This window comes from Littorina saxatilis, linkage group LG17, assembly GCF_037325665.1.
Source record: "Littorina saxatilis isolate snail1 linkage group LG17, US_GU_Lsax_2.0, whole genome shotgun sequence".
Classification (NCBI taxonomy): domain Eukaryota; kingdom Metazoa; phylum Mollusca; class Gastropoda; order Littorinimorpha; family Littorinidae; genus Littorina; species Littorina saxatilis.
This window is the reverse complement of record NC_090261.1, coordinates 66,723,156-66,744,957: the sequence shown is the minus strand read 5'-3', so window position 1 is coordinate 66,744,957 and position 21,802 is coordinate 66,723,156. Positions and strand designations below refer to the sequence as shown.

General features: G+C 41.1%; 1 protein-coding gene across 2 annotated transcripts in view; it reads left to right on the top strand.

Annotated features, from left to right (window-relative positions):
- The first annotated feature begins 307 nt into the window (after positions 1-307).
- The window catches only part of LOC138952260 (protein numb-like), a 94,957-nt gene continuing 73,462 nt past the window's right edge, over positions 308-21,802 (top strand). Inside the window, exon 1 of one of the 2 annotated variants that reach the window (XM_070323885.1) lies at positions 308-581. In XM_070323885.1, coding sequence (XP_070179986.1) covers positions 505-581 — 77 coding nt within the window. In that variant the 5' untranslated portion in view covers positions 308-504. The remainder of the gene's footprint in view (positions 582-21,802) is intronic. The other variant, XM_070323884.1, reaches the window with a different exon arrangement.

Below are 21,802 nucleotides of genomic sequence, written 5' to 3'. Positions count from 1 at the left end.
GGGTCGATTTTATAACACGACTTAAACCAGCAAATGTCATTTTTATCATGCGCTTGCACTTCAACCGACAGTTATTATTAGTTCATTAGGTTTCCGGAACTCACGCATGTAAAGTGACAATTACAAATCAGTAACATTTGGCGATTTTCCAGTGAGCGGCCGAAAACTCAACCAAGCTAAGTTCTTGTTACTTATTGTTTCTCTGTGCACTTTAAAAGACCGTTGGGTCGACATATTTGTGATTGTAACGTATTGTTTTGTCAATAACTAACGTTCCAACAAATTACCTTTCTTGTCTTTTGATGGTAGAAAGATCGTCGTTGCGGTCATTTAAGGGTGTGAGTGAAAAGAAGAGTCTGTGTGGCTGGACCGAGTCTTGACAGTTCTAAGAGAAAGATAGCCTTTGCGGTCATTTTAACGTGCGAGTGATCAAAAGAGCCTGTGGGGCTGGACCGAGGAAGATTCTCAGGCCTTGGCGTGTCGGGACTGAGTATAGAGGCCAAAATGCCGGAACGACCAGCAGTGGACACGGCTGACCAGCTGAATGAAGTGCACCACCACTTACTGGACACAGCACCGAGGTAATGGATTTGATTTTGCTATTCTGTGTGTGTGTGTGTGTGTGTGTGTGTGTGTGTGTGTGTGTGTGTGTGTGTGTGTGTGTGTGTGTGTGAGAGACAGACAGACAGACAGACAGAGACGGAGGGGCGGACAGACACACACACACACACACAGACGAGCAGACATATAGTACAGACACACACAAAAAGAGAAAGATAAGCAAAAACGTTTTTCAATTGTGATCGACAGTTTTATTCAACAAATAATAATAAACACATCCGGCGTTACATCATTTAACATAGTCATTTCAGTCTCGTCTGCCAAAAAAAGAGAAAAGCACAGAGACAGTATAATAAGACCGTATTATGGCTTTGTTCTCGATTTGGGGAAAAAACACTTTCGTGTGTTATTTATGAGTAAAAGCTTTATAACAATTGTTTTCAAACTTCCAGCAAAGATTTATATGTATGGAAGAATGAAAGTTAGTCGCAATACTACTATGTACACTACTAAACAATCCAAAACAATATTATATTATATATTATTAAAGAAATATTGCTGATGACGCGACGTTATCATAACAATTCATTACACTGTATATCACGTGCCGCCATTCAATTCTTTCCATACCATCCCAAAGAAGGCAGTTACATGCCGAAATATTGATTTAAACTGACCTAACCTGGTTACTGGTGTATTTTCTTTTTATTTTAAATAAACAATCCAACTCATAATGTTGTGTCATACGAGAAAAGCCGGGCTATAGTTAGACAGTTAAATGAGAAAGAGATCATGCTCACGGCCGTCGTCTTTCCGTCCGCCCCACATCAGGCACGTCATCGGAGTCATCGCTATTCTGCTTCTTCCTCTGCGTTCCCGTCACCTCTGATGTTAAGTGGCAATGATGTTGAATCGCTATTCAATGTTAAAAGGTAAATCTCGCTTCTCGCGCAAGCGATCATGTAACCATCATGGATTTGGGCTGGCTTTAAAGCATACATATAAGAAGAACATCCTTTTGCTTGGACAAATGCACACAAAAAGTACACAAAACAAAAGCGTGGCTGTGTTCTGCGCAGAATTGAATCTTGTGCTTAACTTATTGACAATTGACAAAGGTGTCACTTACAAAATAAATTCAACAAAAATAATGTTCTCATTCTGTACAGAATACAGCTACGACGTTGATTTAAAAACATTGTGTCCGAATGAAACGACGTTAGTTTTGGTCCCATGTAACAGCCTGGCCATAGTCTCTGGCTGTACAAGCCACGTTGTTACGGGAAACGACGTTAGTTTTGGTCCCATGTAACAGCCTGGCCATAGTCTCTGGCTGTACAAGCCACGTTGTTACGGGAAACGACGTTAGTTTTGGTCCCATGTAACAGCCTGGCCATAGTCTCTGGCTGTACAAGCGAACGTTGTTACGGGAAACGACGTTAGTTTTGGTCCCATGTAACAGCCTGGCCATAGTCTCTGGCTGTAGAAGCGAACGTGGTTACGGGAAACGACGTTAGTTTTGGTCCCATGTAACAGCCTGGCCATAGTCTCTGGCTGTAGAAGCGAACGTGGTTACGGGAAACGACGTTAGTTTTGGTCCCATGTAACAGCCTGGCCATAGTCTCTGGCTGTACAAGCCACGTTGTTACGGGAAACGACGTTAGTTTTGGTCCCATGTAACAGCCTGGCCATAGTCTCTGGCTGTACAAGCGAACGTTGTTACGGGAAACGACGTTAGTTTTGGTCCCATGTAACAGCCTGGCCATAGTCTCTGGCTGTACAAGCCACGTTGTTACGGGAAACGACGTTAGTTTTGGTCCCATGTAACAGCCTGGCCATAGTCTCTGGCTGTACAAGCGAACGTTGTTACGGGAAGGATGACATCTTTAATCATGTACTCACTGATTAAGGAACGTGGATCAGTTTCCGGTGATCAGCATTGCGTGGCAGCCAGAATCAAGTTAGGCTACAGGAAGGTTTTCAGACTCATCTCCGGGCATCATGGGCATAGGGGACGGCAGCTAACACGTCATCTGCAGTAAAGAAACACTTTAACAATGACTGTGTGTGGAGAGAAAATCAAGTACTGACGATTTTGAGAAGACTTATGAATAGGTAGCAAAACAACCGGAAACGATAATAAGAGTAAATATAATTATAATATAATATTAACCCACGGCAACATGTATCCTTGGCACAAAGGGTCAAAAATCCAAAAAATAAGCCCTTAAAAAAATAAGGCCTTATTTTTGAAAATATGCCCATATTTTTGAAAATAAGCCCTTATTTCTAAAATAAGGCCTTATTTTCCATTATTAAGGCCTTAAATCTTTAAGCCCTTAAAAAAATATGGGCATAAAAAAATAAGCCCTTATTTGAAAATAAGGCCTTACGAGAAATAAGGCCTTATTTCTGTAAGGCCTTAATAAAAATAAGGGCATAAAAAATAAGGGCATAAAAAATATGGGCATAAAAAAATAAGGGCATAAAAAAATAAGGCCTTATTTTTTTGACCAATCATGAAGCTGAATAGAATTCGGCTGCGCCGCTCATGCGCAGACTGAGATCTCATAAGAAACATGGCGAATGGGGGGTTCAGAGATCGTGATGAATTTTTCAGAAGAATTTGTGCTGAAATTGCAAATTGCGAGAGAATTGGGGTTTTGGCGAGTTTGTGCGCGCTTTTGGATGCGTGAAGCCAGGCTGTATCCGCTCAGTCGATGTTATGACGGATGTTTTGAACGAGAGGCGAGTTTGTGCGCGCTTTCGAATGTCCGGATGTGCAGTAGCGATCCGCAGAAAAATATGGGCATATTTTTTTTAAGGGCTTATTTTTTTATGGGCATATTTTTTTAAGGGCTTATTTTTTTAAGGTCATAACAGAAATAAGGTCTTATTTCATTATGCCCTTATTTCCTTATGGCTGTAAATATGTAAGGCCTTATTTCTAAAATAAGGCCTTATTTATAGAAATAAGGGCTTATTTTCAAAAATATGGGCATATTTTTTTAAGGTCTTATTTATTGGATTTTTGACCCTTTGTGCCAAGAATAAACATGAAAACACGCACGCACGCATACACACGCACGCACACTGGCACACACATACGCACGCACGCACACACACACACACACACACACACACACACACACACATATATATCAGTACACACAGCGGGGTGTACGTCACGTCGTCGTCTGTCTGTGATACAGGCGTGTCATTAGATGGCCTAATGCAGACGAGCGGCACGTGCACATGACATGAAAGGCCTGAGTTTTGTAGACTTTGTGCGCAAAAACATGTGACCCTGCATGACACAATTTTCTCGAGCTCCATCACACCGGTGACACTGTGACGGTTCCCCTACGCTTTGTGTCCGGTGCCCTGACCCTTTGTGTTCGGTTCCCACTCGGTTCCCACACGCCAAAATTCGCGGACAAAACATCCATTTATGGTAGTATTACGCAATGTTGCTCTCTGAGAATGGTCTTGTTAGATCTGTGAGTGTTTACACTACATGCCTAGGTGCTGTTGGATTGAAGGTTTTTGATATTTTAGCCGTTATTAGGTAGAATGCCTTCCACTTTACTGCAAAACTGCATAATTCGTAGCATCGGCAAGAAATATCCTACCAAAAAATGCCTGCTTGGAACTGTCGTTGGTCCAGCAAAAAGTTCAACATGTCTGTAGCAGACAGCCCAAGTTTCAAGATTGTAGGGCCATCCAAACAGCCGTAATAATAAAAACAACAAAAGTAGTCAGTGAAATTGGCTGTGTTCGGTCCCCACACACTTTTGTGACGTAGGCGTGACGGTTCCCATAATTCATTGTGTCGGTCCCCACTTTCTGTGTCGGACCCCACTTTCGACCTAATTTCTCTGTGACGGACCCCACAACCAGCCTATTTTGTGTCGGTCCCCACACCTTCTTGGATTTATGACTTGCCGGTTACTTGTATCATTGTATTCATTGAATCTAATTGTCTCGGAGTTATTTTTCAGCAAAAACCGGCAAGGCAGCACCTTTTGTGATACCAAGTAAGTCAGATGACATCAGTATGTGTGTGTATGTGTGTGTGAGAGAGAGAGAGAGAGAGAGAGAGAGAGAGAGAGAGAGAGAGAGAGAGAGAGAGAGAGAGAGAGAGAAAGAGAGAGAGAGAGAGAGAGAGAGAGAGAGAGAGAGAGAGAGAGATTGACACCTTTCCAGATCACTCCGGTTATGCGACACTACCGCGAGCGTCACTACCGCGTGTCACACTACGGCGAGTACGACACTACCGCGTGTAACACTACCGCGTGTCACACTACCGCGAGTACGACACTACCGCGAGTATAACACTGCCGCGTGTCACACTACCGCGCGTACCACAACCGCGAGTACCATAACCGTAGAGAGAACGCATGCAAACTTACTTCTTGTGAGTTTGTGTTCTAACGGCTTTGATTGGAAGCAACCCATTCTATATGTATTCTGATAGTGTGTTCTGATCGTTTTGAGTTCTTGGTTAGCATGACAAACATTGAATTAGTGTTCAGAGAACAGACCAGGCCTTTTTGTTTTATATTTCAAGGAAACATTTCAACCTTTGCCTTCAGCCATGGAAGTCATAAAATGACACGCGGTAATGTTATACTCGCGGTAGTGTGACACGCGGTAGTGTTATACTCGCGGTAGTGTCGTACTCCCGGTAGTGTCGTACTCGCGGTAAGTTCTGTTTCCGTACCCGCGACAGCGGCACCGACAAAAGAAAACGCGCGCAAACGCGTGACGTGTTTCCGTACTTGCGTTTTAAACATGCGGTAAAATCTGTAAACTCCCGCGTTGCCGCGCGACAACGCGAAAAAATCGCTCCAGGACCCTTTCAAAAAAATCGCGTCGCTTGCCGCTTGTCGCGCCGCTAACGCGTCGCGCGTGTGGAAACACTCCTGGTCATTTTCTATGTGCTTGATTTTCGTCGCACCGCTGGAAAAACGCTATCGCGGGTACGGAAACACAACTTTAGTGTGAGACGCGGTAGTGGTACTCGCGGTAGTGACGCTCGCGGTAGTGACCAGCACCCGATCACTCCACATAAACGCTGGTTCTGGTTGCATTGTGCCGCTGACATACAGCTAATAGGATTTTTACACCCCCGGTATATAGTCCAGGCATCTTAGCCACTTTAGTGAAGGGAACGTTGAAGTGACAACGACTAGGTTTAAAATGTCCCTTATCAGAAAGTTCAACCTCAGTCCTTTGATGTTTATTAAACACATTTTCATATAAAGTTGGCGCTTCATACGGAAAAATGGCTTTGAAATTGACCCAAATCCTTCTTTGGGCTCTGTAAATGTCGTTTGGGGGTATGGTTGTAAAATGGTATCTACTGGTCACCCCAATGTATAAACTGAAAACTCTTTCTGCACCAGAACACGCAGAAAGGATTGTATCTGCCTGATGTCTGATGCTTTTCAAAATCCCCAACCACTAACACCTTCAAAACGGACTTTAACTGACACTGTTGTTTTTCCCTATATAATCCTTACTATTTTTCCGAGACGTCGTCGTGTTGTGTATTTAGCTTGCCACAACCTCATACATGGTCCTAAAAGTTAAAGTTGAAGAAAATACTAAAGATAAATGAAAAAGCTGACGCAGTGTCATTCGCACCGTGAATCCCCCCATGGGAACATACTAAAGTCTGGTTCCAAATAGGCTCAATTTCCTTCTATTTCTTTGTATTTCTGCCTCGTAGGGGTAGGGGTGTTCAAACCAAAGGCACCTTTAAACCAAAATTCAAATCACACATCTTACAATACTAAGACACTCAGCAGTAAAAGGGTGTCTGCTGGTAAAAAATTCCAAACAATCCTAAAAGTACTTCACTACTAAAAGTGCTTTTAAAAAGAGCCGTTATTTTCCCCTCTATATTCAGTATTGTGTTTTCTGCGAACATGTAGTCTATTTAGATGGTTGTCGTGTGCACTTGAGTTGCTAAAGCGTTTTCAGTTGGGCATATGTCGAAAAGCAAAGAATTAGCCCTTTGAAAACCATCAGAACTGTCACACAAAAATAACATTTACCTATCTCACCAACTGACCAAACATAGGGCTTTTCCTTATGTATTATGTATTGTCGTGTTTTTTGTAGCATACTTGTGAAAACAGCCACCACTGTTGTAAATGATACTTTAAAGAGCATTATTTCATTTTTACAGTTGAAGGACAACCTGGACTGCCGTATATTACAGCTGTTTTACAATCAGCCAAAATTTTCTTAACAAACGTATGTTAAGAACACCTCCCACAGTGAAATTGAAGGAAAACAAAGTGAAAATCCGCCTGCCATAGAGGAGCTAAAGAATCAACAATAAACGACTGCATGGATAGCTTGATGCACGAATGCATTGCGGACATGTTTGTCTCCAACCAAGAGAAAGTTCCAAAAAATCCCTTTTGTGCTTCTTATTATACAGTGACGTCAAAGACAGCCTTTTCTGCTGTTCATACATTCAGGGGTTATGGTTACACTAAACGACGTAGTTGTAGCCATACTGCCATCCAGATTTATTTTTTCCTTGCGAGCAGTCACAGGGTGTTTGTGCTGTCTGCCAACCGTTAGATGACCCCGCCCAAGTCTGTTAAGGGACCGTTTGACCGTTATAGAACGCGTCTTTTTGATTTTTTGGCACAGTTGGAAACGGTTGATTTTTATCCCTACCATTGTTTCCAAACATTATATAGGAATGTTTTGTGAACAACGGATAATAGCCGCTACTCGCATGTGTAGCAAAAGTGAGCGTACATACTCACCCTGGTCGTACAGCCGTTGTCCGTTGCCCGTCTTTATCTGTCTGTACTGAACATTACCTTTGGATATTTCTCCAACGCTATGAAGTGAAGAAACACCAAATGTTGCAAAATGTTGTATGACCCCAAGAGCTCAAAAAAGATACTTGAGAACCTTGACCTTACCTTAAGGTCAAGGTCACAGGGAGAATTAATGTGGTCTAAAAACTGCAAAATTTCACATTGTGCCAGTTTTCTGGAAAACAAATTAAAAACAGCGGGCTTAGTTTTGTATGGTATACAAGAAAAAGAAAGCCTTATCTTCTGATACCATTTTGGTTGACCTCGCTTCAATGTCAAGGTCACAGGAGTCCTTCAAAGTTGAATTGTATACATGTTTTGAAGTGACCTTGACCCTGAACTATGAAAACAAATCTTTCAAACTTCATAATTGTGTGGGGCACATGTTATATACTGATATTGAGCCACATTTAGTCACATATCATCAAGGTCAAGGTCACTTTGCCCCTTATGAAATGTGACTGAAACGGGCAATTGAATCACTAAAAGTGACAATGTCTCTTTGTAGAAAGTGCCAATAAGTATGTTTATGCTTCCTATGTCTTGAATTGATAGCCTTGTGATGTGTGACCTTTGATGATCTTGACCTTGGCCAAAGGTCATGTGTAATTTGGTAGGAAAAATCTGTAAAACAGTTCTAATAGTGTACAATGTCCTTGCCAGCTTCAGTTGTTAGACCTTCACCTTCAAGGTCACCTGAAGGTCAAGGTCACTTTAAGACAAAGGTCAAGCATGAGAGTCGCATGGGCTTTGCTTTGTTAAGATTTTTTACCAAGACACATGGATTTCTTTACCCGGCTTGGTCACATTTTTCATAGGGGTCAATGTGACCTTGACCCAAACGATATGTGACCAGATGTGGCTCACTATGAAATTCTAACAAACGCCCCACTCAGTGTTTATGTTTGTAAGAGATATCGTCCATAGTAAGGTTAAAGGGGCAAGCTCACATCAAAATATGTCTACAATTCAACTTTGAAGGGCTCCTCTGACCTTGACATTGAAGCGAGGTCAACCAAAATGGTATCAGAAGATAAGGCTTTCTTTTTCTTGTATACCATACAAAACTAAGCCCGCTGTTTTTAATTTGTTTTCCAGAAAACTGGCACAATGTGAAATTTTGCAGTTTTTAGACCACATTAATTTTCCCTGTGACCTTGACCTTAAGGTAAGGTCAAGGTTCTCAAGTATCTTTTTTGAGCTCTTGGGGTCATACAACATTTTGCAACATTTGGTGTTTCTTCACTTCATAGCGTTGGAGAAATATCCAAAGGTAATGTTCAGTACAGACAGATAAAGACGGGCAACGGACAACGGCTGTACGACCAGGGTGAGTATGTACGCTCACTTTTGCTACACATGCGAGTAGCGGCTATTATCCGTTGTTCACAAAACATTCCTATATAATGTTTGGAAACAATGGTAGGGATAAAAATCAACCGTTTCCAACTGTGCCAAAAAATCAAAAAGACGCGTTCTATAACGGTCAAACGGTCCCTTAACAGACTTGGGCGGGGTCATCTAACGGTTGGCAGACAGCACAAACACCCTGTGACTGCTCGCAAGGAAAAAATAAATCTGGATGGCAGTATGGCTACAACTACGTCGTTTAGTGTAACCATAACCCCTGAATGTATGAACAGCAGAAAAGGCTGTCTTTGACGTCACTGTATAATAAGAAGCACAAAAGGGATTTTTTGGAACTTTCTCTTGGTTGGAGACAAACATGTCCGCAATGCATTCGTGCATCAAGCTATCCATGCAGTCGTTTATTGTTGATTCTTTAGCTCCTCTATGGCAGGCGGATTTTCACTTTGTTTTCCTTCAATTTCACTGTGGGAGTTGTTCTTAACATACGTTTGTTAAGAAAATTTTGGCTGATTGTAAAACAGCTGTAATATACGGCAGTCCAGGTTGTCCTTCAACTGTAAAAATGAAATAATGCTCTTTAAAGTATCATTTACAACAGTGGTGGCTGTTTTCACAAGTATGCTACAAAAAACACGACAATACATAATACATAAGGAAAAGCCCTATGTTTGGTCAGTTGGTGAGATAGGTAAATGTTATTTTTGTGTGACAGTTCTGATGGTTTTCAAAGGGCTAATTCTTTGCTTTTCGACATATGCCCAACTGAAAACGCTTTAGCAACTCAAGTGCACACGACAACCATCTAAATAGACTACATGTTCGCAGAAAACACAATACTGAATATAGAGGGAAAAATAACGGCTCTTTTTAAAAGCACTTTTAGTAGTGAAGTACTTTTAGGATTGTTTGGAATTTTTTACCAGCAGACACCCTTTTACTGCTGAGTGTCTTAGTATTGTAAGATGTGTGATTTGAATTTTGGTTTAAAGGTGCCTTTGGTTTGAACACCCCTACCCCTACGAGGCAGAAATACAAAGAAATAGAAGGAAATTGAGCCTATTTGGAACCAGACTTTAGTATGTTCCCATGGGGGGATTCACGGTGCGAATGACACTGCGTCAGCTTTTTCATTTATCTTTAGTATTTTCTTCAACTTTAACTTTTAGGACCATGTATGAGGTTGTGGCAAGCTAAATACACAACACGACGACGTCTCGGAAAAATAGTAAGGATTATATAGGGAAAAACAACAGTGTCAGTTAAAGTCCGTTTTGAAGGTGTTAGTGGTTGGGGATTTTGAAAAGCATCAGACATCAGGCAGATACAATCCTTTCTGCGTGTTCTGGTGCAGAAAGAGTTTTCAGTTTATACATTGGGGTGACCAGTAGATACCATTTTACAACCATACCCCCAAACGACATTTACAGAGCCCAAAGAAGGATTTGGGTCAATTTCAAAGCCATTTTTCCGTATGAAGCGCCAACTTTATATGAAAATGTGTTTAATAAACATCAAAGGACTGAGGTTGAACTTTCTGATAAGGGACATTTTAAACCTAGTCATTGTCACTTCAACGTTGTTCTCTAATATGCCTGGACTAATAGGGGTGTGTATAGGTTTCACTCGATGTGTTTGTGTTCGCAAGTAGATCTCAAGAATGAACGGACCGATCGTCACCAAACTTGGTGAACAGGTTCTATACATTCCTGAGACGGTCCTTACAAAAATTGGGACCAGTCAAACACACGGTTAGGGAGTTATTGGTGGATTAAAATTATACAAGGCCTGGTATAGACGGACACCCCCGTTGGTCAAAGGGAAATAACCATTCTCACTGCCACCAACTGAGAAGGTTATTTCCCTTTGACGGGGGTGTAGTTCCTATCGGAGGAATTTCTTGTTTTAATCCTTTTGTGGTATTGCTGATGATGCTGAACATGTATTTTACTAGTTTACCAATATGTATCTTTGACCCTGATAGCCTACGAAAACGGAGCAATCATGGCCCAACATTGGCCCAATGCTGAATTTATTGGCGCGGTGTTGAGCCTTAGTCGGGCCGTTGTCGTAGGCTGTCAGGGTTTATGTAGCCTTGTTCCATTGTATTCTGACTGTCATAAAGTAATTAATTTTAAGAGAAAGCAGTCATGAACACAAGGAGCTGGGAAAAGTTGCCTCTTACAACAAGCGTGAATAAAGACACATACTTGACACAGGCAAGTACTCTTTTTTTTTTTCAATCACCACTAGAAGTCCCTGGGCAGCATTTTGCTCTGAAAACTGAATCTCACATACGACAGGTGGATCTTTTATTTTAAAAATGTGCCAAATTGCATATCTCCAAGGCCTTAAGACTAAGAGTAGATATTGGGAAGGCCAGTTCAAGAAGGTGTGGGTGGATCAACACATAATTTGCTGGTATACTGGGAACCGTCCCAGAGATAAATAATGTTATATATTATTTGTGGCATAAACTAATAAAGTTAGTCTCTCTCTCTCTCTCTCTCTCTCTCTCTCTCTCTCTCTCTCTCTCTCTCTCTCTCTCTTTCTCTCTCTCTCTCTCTCTCTCTCTCTCTCTCTCTCTCTCTCACACACACATACACACACATACTGATGTCATCTGACTTACTTGGTATCACAAAAGGTGCTGCCTTGCCGGTTTTTGCTGAAAAATAACTCCGAGACAATTAGATTCAATGAATACAATGATACAAGTAACCGGCAAGTCATAAATCCAAGAAGGTGTGGGGACCGACACAAAATAGGCTGGTTGTGGGATCCGTCACAGAGAAATTAGGTCGAAAGTGGGGTCCGACACAGAAAGTGGGGACCGACACAATGAATTATGGGAACCGTCACGCCTACGTCACAAAAGTGTGTGGGGACCGAACACAGCCAATTTCACTGACTACTTTTGTTGTTTTTATTATTACGGCTGTTTGGATGGCCCTACAATCTTGAAACTTGGGCTGTCTGCTACAGACATGTTGAACTTTTTGCTGGACCAACGACAGTTCCAAGCAGGCATTTTTTGGTAGGATATTTCTTGCCGATGCTACGAATTATGCAGTTTTGCAGTAAAGTGGAAGGCATTCTACCTAATAACGGCTAAAATATCAAAAACCTTCAATCCAACAGCACCTAGGCATGTAGTGTAAACACTCACAGATCTAACAAGACCATTCTCAGAGAGCAACATTGCGTAATACTACCATAAATGGATGTTTTGTCCGCGAATTTTGGCGTGTGGGAACCGAGTGGGAACCGAACACAAAGGGTCAGGGCACCGGACACAAAGCGTAGGGGAACCGTCACAGTGTCACCGGTGTGTCCATGTGGTTGGCATCGCGGAGGGTCGCAGTGAAACAGAAACAGCTTCAGCCTTCGTGTGCATACGGGAATCTCTACCACTGTATAACTCAAAGTGTAATCTTCTGATTTAATGAGAAAGGCTGACAGTTACAACCGGAAGACGCAATGATTGTTCTGATGACAATCTATCTCAGCTAGCGAACATAACCCGCTGGGAAGAAAAAAACAAAATGAACGTTTAGACCGTGCAACGTGTTTTATTCCATGTCTATACTCTGACTTAAAACCCCTCTTTCACATAAACAAGTCTCGTGCATCAGTTGGGATGCCAAGTTCACGTTCATGATGGCGTCAACCAGTAGTTTCTGGTATCATTGCACCAGTGATAGGAAACAAAATGGACAAAGTGTCAGACATGCTCAGGCTTCATATTTGTGGGGAAAATGTTTTGCGTCACTGGTACAGCATATATTCTGCATGATGTTCACTTAGTCAAACTGACGACTATGACATAATGAGCGCTTTCAGTGAGGCCCACACATTCCCGGCTGCAAAAAGGCTAGCGGGCCTTGCATTACTGATTTTCAAGAATAACATTTGCATTTTCGTTTTAAAGTTATGAGATACTCTGAAATTCTTCAGGGCTAGACCAGGTGTGCGACAGTTACAGAAAGACTTAAACAAGTCGCGTAAGGCGAAAATACAACATTTAGTCAAGCTCAGTCGAACTCACAGAATGAAACTGAACGCATTGCATTTTTTCCGCAAGACCGTACACTCGTAGCATCGTCTGTCCACCGCTCGTGGCAAAGGCAGTGAAATTAACAATCCAGAAAAGCGCGGTAGCGGTTGCGCTGAGGAGGATAGCACGCTTTTCTATATCTCTATTCTTTTTAACTCTCTGAATGTGTTTTTAATCCAAACATATCATATCTATATGTTTTTGGAATCAGGAACGGACAAGGATTAAGATGAAATTGTTTTTAAATCGATTTCGGAAATTTAATTTTAATCATAATTTTTATATTTTTAATTTTCAGAGCTTGTTTTTAATCCGAATATAACATATTTATATGTTTTTGGAATCAGAAAATGATGAAGAATACGATAAACGTAATTTTGGATCGTTTTATAATAAAATAATTTTAATTACAATTTTCAGATTTTTAATGACCAAAGTCATTAATTAATTTTTAAGCCTCCAAGCTGAAATGCAATCCCAAAGTCCGGCCTTCGTCGAAGATTGCTTGGCCAAAATTTTGATCAATTTGATTGAAAAATGAGGGTGTGACAGTGCCGCCTCAACTTTTACAAAATGCCAGATATGACGTCATCAAAGACATTTATCGAAAAAATGAAAAAAAACGTCTGGGGATATCATACCCAGGAACTCTCATGAAAAATGTCATAAAGATCGGTCAAGTAGTTTACTCTGAATCGCTCTACACACACACACACACACACACACACACACACACACACACACAGACACACAGACACACACACACACACCACGACCCTCGTCTCGATTCCCCCCTCTATGTTAAAACATTTAGTCAAAACTTGACTAAATGTAAAAAATGAGGCAAGGGTACATTTGCAAGGCCCCCATGTGCTGTTGAAATTAAGCTATTCAAAGGGGTGTTTTTGGTCTTTCTTTGAGAAAAAAAGTAGATTTGCCAGAAAAAGGGGGGGGGGGCTTCCAGAACCCAGTCCCCCCCCCCCCCCCCCCTCCTTCCCTAAATCCAGCCCTCGTCACAGTCTCAACGGTTAATGAAAGTGACGCAAAATGCCCAGCGTGCGTGCTCGCGTCCACTCCTTGGTGTCAAGGATTGTCCTCTCTTCTCTGTCCTCTGTTCTCTGTTCTCTGTTCTAGGTGTCGGAAATGAATTATTTCCCTAACTACTTGCGACAGGAAATTATTAGCGATGCTTGAAAGTGAAAGTATGCCTTCAATGTGACTGAATCGTTCTTATCACTCTTTTTATAAACAACTTCGTCTGCACAAAGATTCTTAGGGGGTTGAGGCTTGACAACGGTAAGCGTGATTTTGATTATATTTGTACTGTTTACACTCAATACACTAGATAAATGCATTCATTTCAGGTTAGTAGTTCAGGACTTTTGCGGTTTCGTTCATACTTGTGTGTGACATTTCTGACCTGAGTTTGACTAGTCGCTGTCAACCCTCATGATCGATTGGTTGTTTGGCTCACTGATTGACGAAGTATGGGACTGCTTGGTTGTAACTTTTTATTTTATTTTTAATTAACAAAAAAAGTAAATAGTTAAATTTTTTGCTTGTTTGCTTCTTCGTTTATTCTAGTTTGTATTGCTGAGGAAATAAGTTCAAAGCTGGAGTTTAATATTTACGTCATCAAAGATTGCGGCCTGCTTTCCACGTGAAGTGATCTGATGTGCAAAAGATTTATTCAGGTCCAGACAAATATGTGCATTTTGAATTGGAGAGCCACGACTTATGCGTAAATATATGTATCGGCTATCGAGGTGCTGTACTTAGTGACTGACAGAGAGAGGTGGAGGCAGATTGAGAGACTGGGGTAGCACATGTGTGTGTGTGTGTGTGTGTGTGTGTGTGTGTGTGTGTGTGTGTGTGTGTGTGTGTGTGAGAGAGAGAGAGAGAGAAATAGGGAGAGATACATAGAGAGAGAGAGAGAGAGAGAGAGACAGAGAGACAGAGAGAGACAGAGAGAGACAGAGACAGGGAGACACAGAGAGAGAGAGACAGAGAGAGACAGAGACAGGGAGACACAGAGAGAGAGAGAAATGGCAAAAAGACATACACAAGGTGGATGCCTATTGTCAGTGTAATTAGTCACGTCACTTCATTAAAATCGCGTTAAGTCGCGATAGTGTGTACGGTAAAATCCCCCCCAACAGGCACCAAAATCAATAAACTATAGAGACAAAAGAAAACACTGTCTCTGACATTGGTTTCATCGATGCATGTGCCCCCAAACCCCCCCCCCCTCCCCCAACCCGAGAAAAAAGGAAATTTAAAAAAAGGCTTGCAGTATCAAGATAACCAATGGCAATGGCTAAGTGTTAAATAGCATTCTTGTTTTGTTTTGGGCACGACTGACAGAGCATGGATGATTTCGTCAGTGTGCGGTCGCTTGAAATAATTATTTCGCCTTTGTGATTTCTTGCCCAAATTACTTTCCCTCGTTGCTTTTATTTGTAACCTGATATCTCTGATTCTTTTGCCTGTTTCTACTTTTTTCATGGCACGAAGTTTTGTTTTATTTTCCCTGTTTCCGTTTATCTAGCGTTATAAACTGGTTTCGATTTTCTTTTCCCCTGTTTCGTCTTCTCCATTGTCAGTAGTTTTCTTTCAGCGCTACACACCCGGCAAATTATCAGTTATTATCAAGAGACTCGTCAAATTCGCTCAGAATTTCATTTTCTTGATTTGTTCTATAAATCTCTTATAAGCGCACTGTGATATTTCAATAGCTGAAAATACCATGAATATTGTATTAGACAAGGAAAATGCTCATAAAAGCAAATTTAAAAACAAAACATTAAAATAACACGAAAGAAGTGATAAGTAAGATGTGACAGTGTTTAAGGGCTTTTCGCACTTTGTTGTAGTGATGCACTTAGAAACCCCTCACGTAGGTACTTGAACCACTCTGGTCTCCATCAGTAGCACATTCTCATCGCTCGTTCGTGTATCAAGTGGTGTACGTCCTTGTAACTGATTTATATCTGACGAGACTGGCTGACTGACTATTAGGGTTTAACGTCCTCTTAGACCAACTGGTCTATATTGGGACAGGTATTGGTAATACGTTGAAGATATAGTGTGATACTTTGATTCGAACAAGCCCGCTGTGGCTGTCTTCTTCGACACACCAGCATTGGGTTTGTCTTGTCAAAGTATCGAAATACGATCATGATAATCGGAGACGAGAGATGATGCATGCGTGTCTTCGTGTTTTCCAAGCCCTGAGACTTTTGCTGTGAACGGGATCTTTTTCGTGCGCATGTGTGCACACGGGGGTGTTCGGACACCGAAGAGAGTCTGCACAAAGTTGACTCCGAGAAATAAATCTCTCGCCGAACGTGGGGATCGAACCCACAAAGCCAGCGCGCTACCAACTGAGCTACGTCCCCGCCCCGAGACTGGCTGTTGTGAAGTGTGATATATATGGCTGGCGGACTGGCTGTTGTGAAGTGTGATATATATGGCTGGCGGACTGGCTGTTGTGAAGTGTGATATATATGGCTGGCGGACTTGCGCAGAAAAACAATGCTATAGAATGATACAGACCAGACAATCAGTCATTGTGTTCACACGGAAATAATAATCTTTTGTTTAGTCGCTGTGCGTGTGGGAAGGGAGGGTGTGTGTGTGTGTCACGACGGTGTGTGTGTGTCACGTGTGTGTGTGTGTGTGTGTGTGTGTGTGTGTGTGTGTGTCTGCCAGTGTGTGTGTGTGTGTGCCTGCCAGTGTGTGTGTGTGTGTGTGCCTGCCAGTGTGTGTGTGTGTGCCTGCCTGTGTGTGTGTGTGTGTGCCTGCCAGTGTGTGTGTGTGTGTGTGTGTGTGTGTGTGTGCCTGCCAGTGTGTGTGTGTGTGTGTATGTATGTGTGTGTGTATATATATATGTTATGTGTGTCACAGTGTGTGTGTGTGTGTGTGAGTGTGTGTGTGTGCCTGCCTGTGTGCCTGCCTGTGTGTGTGTGTGTGCCTCCTCGGCAGTGTGTGTGTGTGTGTGTGTGTGTGTGTGTGTGTGTGTGTATGCACACGTTTGTGTGTGTGACTATGTAGTTCCCATAGTTTTAGAGACATTCTAATTAATTTAGTCAATGCCAAAAGGGTTTTGAACACGAGGCTCTCCAACGTCTTGAATCTCGGAAAACTAATACCATGATTCTTTTGTTTCAACGCAAGTAGACTGACAAGTTAGTGTTTTCCTGTTGTGTAACAGGAATTGTTCTTACACGGCAAAGCTGATGCGTGTAACTTCAATCAATCAATCAATATGAGGCTTATATCGCGCGTATTCCGTGGGTACAGTTCTAAGCGCAGGGATTTTTATTTTTTATTTTTTAATTTTTTATGCAATTTATATCGCGCACATATTCAAGGCGCAGGGATTTATTTATGCCGTGTGAGATGGAATTTTTGTACACAATACATCACGCATTCACATCGGCCAGCAGATCGCAGCCATTTCGGCGCATATCCTACTTTTCACGGCCTATTATTCCAAGTCACACGGGTATTTTGGTGGACATTTTTATCTATGCCTATACAATTTTGCCAGGAAAGACCCTTTTGTCAATCGTGGGATCTTTAACGTGCCACACCCCAATGTATAGTGTACACGAAGGGACCTCGGTTTTTCGAGTCTCATCCGAAAGACTAGCACTTGAACCCACCACCTAGGTTAGGAAAGGGGGGAGAAAATTGCTAACGCCCTGACCCAGGGTCGAACTCGCAACCTCTCGCTTCCGAGCGGTCAGGATAAAATAATTAATGAGTATTTAAAAGCGTCACATGATCGAATGATTGATATTTATGTATTGTTGTTTAATGTTGTTTTGCAGTCAGGAAAGGTTCCAACACAATGGGCCGTAGGTGAAATTATTCCATTGTACAAAAATAAAGGCTCTCAAGCTGACCCCACAAATTATAGAGGAATTACTATACTCAGCTGCTTCGGAAAACTTTTCAGTGCAATTTTAAATGATAGGTTATCAAACTTGGAGAGTAATAACAAATTAGGTCAAGAACAAACAGGTTTCCGCACAGGTTTTTCAACACTAGACCATGTTTTTACTTTGCATTGTATATTAAATTTTTTTCTCAACAAAAAGAAGCGACTGTTTTGTGCATTTGTAGACTATGAAAAAGCGTTTGATAAAGTTCGCCGTGCATTTTTATGGGAGAAATTAGTTAGTTCTGATGTTAATGGGAAGTTTTTAAAAACTGTAAGAAATTTGTATGAAAATGCCAAATCTTGTGTTAAAGTTAATAGTGAGTGTTCTGGATATTTTCCCAGTTTGTGTGGAGTTAGACAAGGGGAAAACTTGTCACCGTTGTTTTTTGCTCTATTTTTAAATGATCTAAAGCCTTTTCTGTTGGAAAACAGTAATGGTTTACAATCTATGTCAAGAGAGGCTATTGTGGCTGGAATGGATGATACGGATGTAAATGCTTTGTTTCAAATGTTTTTATTACTGTATGAGGATGATACTGTGAAGAGTCGGAAAAAAACCTGCAAGAATGTTTAAACAAAATGCACGAATACTGTTTAAAATGGCGTCTAAATATTAATGTAGACAAAACGAAAGTGATAGTTTTTTCCAGAGGTAAAATTAGAAATAAACCACTGTTTACGTACAATGGCAATTTAATCGAAGTAGTGTTTGATGTAATGTACTTGGGCCTTAAGATTAATTATAATAATACATTTTCAGTCGCACAGAAGAATCTATATGATCGTGCCTCAAGGGCAATGTTTGTTCTTTTGCGCACTTGTAGACAATTGTCACTACCTGTGGACATACAAGTTGACCTGTTCGATAAAATGATTGCTCCAATTTTATTGTATGGATGTGAAGTATGGGGTTTTGGTTCCTGTGAACTTGCTACTAAACTTCAATTGCGTTTTTATAAAATTGTTTTCAAACTAAAAAAATCAACTCCAAATGCTATGATATTTGGTGAACTTGGAAGATATCCACTTGATGTTAATATGAAATGTAGAATGCTTTGCTATTGGTATAAACTGATTAGTCCTATTCATAAAAATAAATTTTCAAGTATTGTGTATTGCTTTACTTATAGATTGTATATCAACAAGATGATTGAATCCAAGTACTTATGTTTCATTGAAAAAACCTTAAATGAAATTGGTCTCTCTGGCCTTTGGACTTCTCAAGAAAATATTCAATACTCAAGCACATGGTTTAAAAAGAAAGTAAAAAGAAGTCTATATGACCAGTATATCCATAAATGGTTTACAGAAATTGGAACAAAAAATATGTTTTGGAATTATCGAATGTTCAAAGATATTTTTGCATGTGAAGACTACGTCACAACCCTGCCATATCAGCAATGTGTTTCAATGATGAAGTTTAGAACATTAAACAACAATTTACCTGTACAGAAAGAACGTTATCTTAACATCCCGAGGTCAGAAAGAACTTGCACCAAATGTGTATCGCATGACATAGGTGATGAATTCCATTATTTATTTGTCTGTGATTTTTTCAAAGAAGAAAGAGCTGAGTTGTTACCACCTTACTATTGGAAAAAACCTAATGCACTTAAATTTAAAAAGTTGTTTGCTACTAAGAAAAAGAAATTGCTAAAGAATATTTTGGACTTTACTAATAGAATTTGTAACAGTTTTTCATATTTTTTTTATTTTCTATTTTTTTATTTTTTATTTTTATTTTTTTTTAATTTTTTTATTTTTTATTTATTTATTTATTATATTAGCATATATCATGATTGTATTGATTGTATTTATTGTTCAAAATGCCCCCATGGGTTATGGACCAATAAACTTGAACTTGAACTTGAACTTGCAAGTGCGTTACCACTCGGCCAAGCGCGTTCAAATAGTGCGTTGAAATAAACTTGAAAAAATTGAAAAAAGCAGTTTCCATAACCAACACGTTGTTTTCTGCACTGAACTAATTTTAGCGACAGTTGGCGGAGTTTATTCTGGTGACGGTTGTTGTTGTTGTTGTTGTTGTTGTTGTTGTTCCTCATGTTATTGTCCTTGGGGTTATTTCCTCAATGAAATTCAGTTGGGTTGCTTTCCATGGGGAAAGCGTGCAGCCGCGAAGGAGTCGCGCTACCTAGTCTGTTGTGTTGTGACATCACATGAATTTTTGGTGTGTAAACTCTCCCGGACTGTTACATGAGCGTATGTCCTTTCAGCCTGTGGCTTCAAGTTGAGAGACACACACGGTAGGTCACCGTTAAGTCCATGTCTTTTTCAGTCTCGGTGATCATTGTCACCGACTGTACGTGTGTCAGTGTTACTTGGTCACATTGTGCACTGCACAAACAGCTAGTTTTCAGTGCTTTCAACTGCGCATTTAGTCTATCAGCAACCAATTTCACTTACGGTGACTGATCATTGTGACTTTGTGCACGACACATGCTTACGAAACATCCTTGCACGCTTACATCCAGGATGAAGCCATTCACAGTTTTTTTACTACCGTGACTGACATCTTTTCTTCTTTCTTCAAAGTTTTGTGAAGCCGAAGCTGAGTGGGCCGTTCAGATTTACAGGGTTTAACAATTCGGTTATAAATCAATATTGCCAGTGTTGTTTTGAGACTTGGACAGTGACTACCACAATGGCGTCCTTTCTACCCTGCATTCCGCACGTCACAAAGAAGCATGGCCAGAGGTAAGTCAGTGCTACGTCAGATATGAGAGTCTTACCACACACAAACAATCCATGAAGAAATTCCAAATCTGCACAGCCGGAAAGCAGTCAAAGGCCGGAGTTGATCAGTATTGTGTGTGTGTGTGTGTGTTTTGTTGTTTAAGTTCAAGTTTTTGATTTGTGTGCGAGTCCACACGAGTGACGGGATGGTGACGGGATGGTGACGGGGGGGGGGGGGGGGGTGGGGGGTGACGGGAGGGTGACGGGATGGTCTTATCAGTTGCACGTCAAAGCCGCCCAGGCGGCCAGATCTGAGATGATGACTGAGCGGCTTTTTCGTTTTTCCGGGAAGGATTTTGCCTTTAAATAACCCCGCCCCCTCCACCCGCCTCAAAATGACAAGGCCGGGGGGGGGGGGGGGGGGGGCATCGATTCGATATGAGTCAAGGTGAATATGGGGGCCAGGAGGCCCCCCATTTATACGGTTAGTTTCGAGCACGGTGACCATGGGCAGCGCCATTTTGTTGTGAAATACGTCATCAGTTTGTGTACACAGGAAGTTCTCCCAGTAAGGTAATATATTGTACTACGTTGCAAGCCCCTGGAGCAAATTTTTGATTAGTGCTTTTGAGAACAAGAAACAATTGACAAGTGGCTCTATCCCATCTTCCCCCTTTCCCCGTCGCGATATAACCCTTCGTGGTTGAAAACGACGTTAAACACCAAATAAAGAAAGAAAAGGTTGTGACATCCGTCACCCTTTGGGAGGGGTGAAGGCAACATTGTTCATCAGTAGAAAGTTGTGAAATCCGTCACCCTATGGGAGGGGTGAAGACAAAATTGGTCATCACTGAGTTTGTGTAACACAGTAAGTTGTGAAATACGTCACCCTATGGGAAGTGTGAAGGCAAAATTGTTCAACAAAAACGAAGATATCATCATAGGTCTAAATGTGCAGGGTCAACCGCAACAAACTCAAACCATTTATACTACACTGCATCTGAGTGACTTATATACCAACATTTTATTTCTTATTTTCAGCACAGGTATAGGAACAATCATGAACCAAAATGTTATTTATTTTCTAATTTAACATTTGTTTTACAAATGTGACCATGGTCTTTCAAACATACAGTCAAACATACAGTGACATTAAACATTGTTATGTTAAAAAAAATATATATAAAAAAGCTTTTGTGCACATATCAGAAAATACATTGTACATTTTACCTACAGGCCAAATAGTGTCTGTGGCAAAGGACCCAGCAAGTTGCACTGATCTATATTTTTAGATCAGTGGCAAGTTGTCAAGAACAGGCGCTTGCA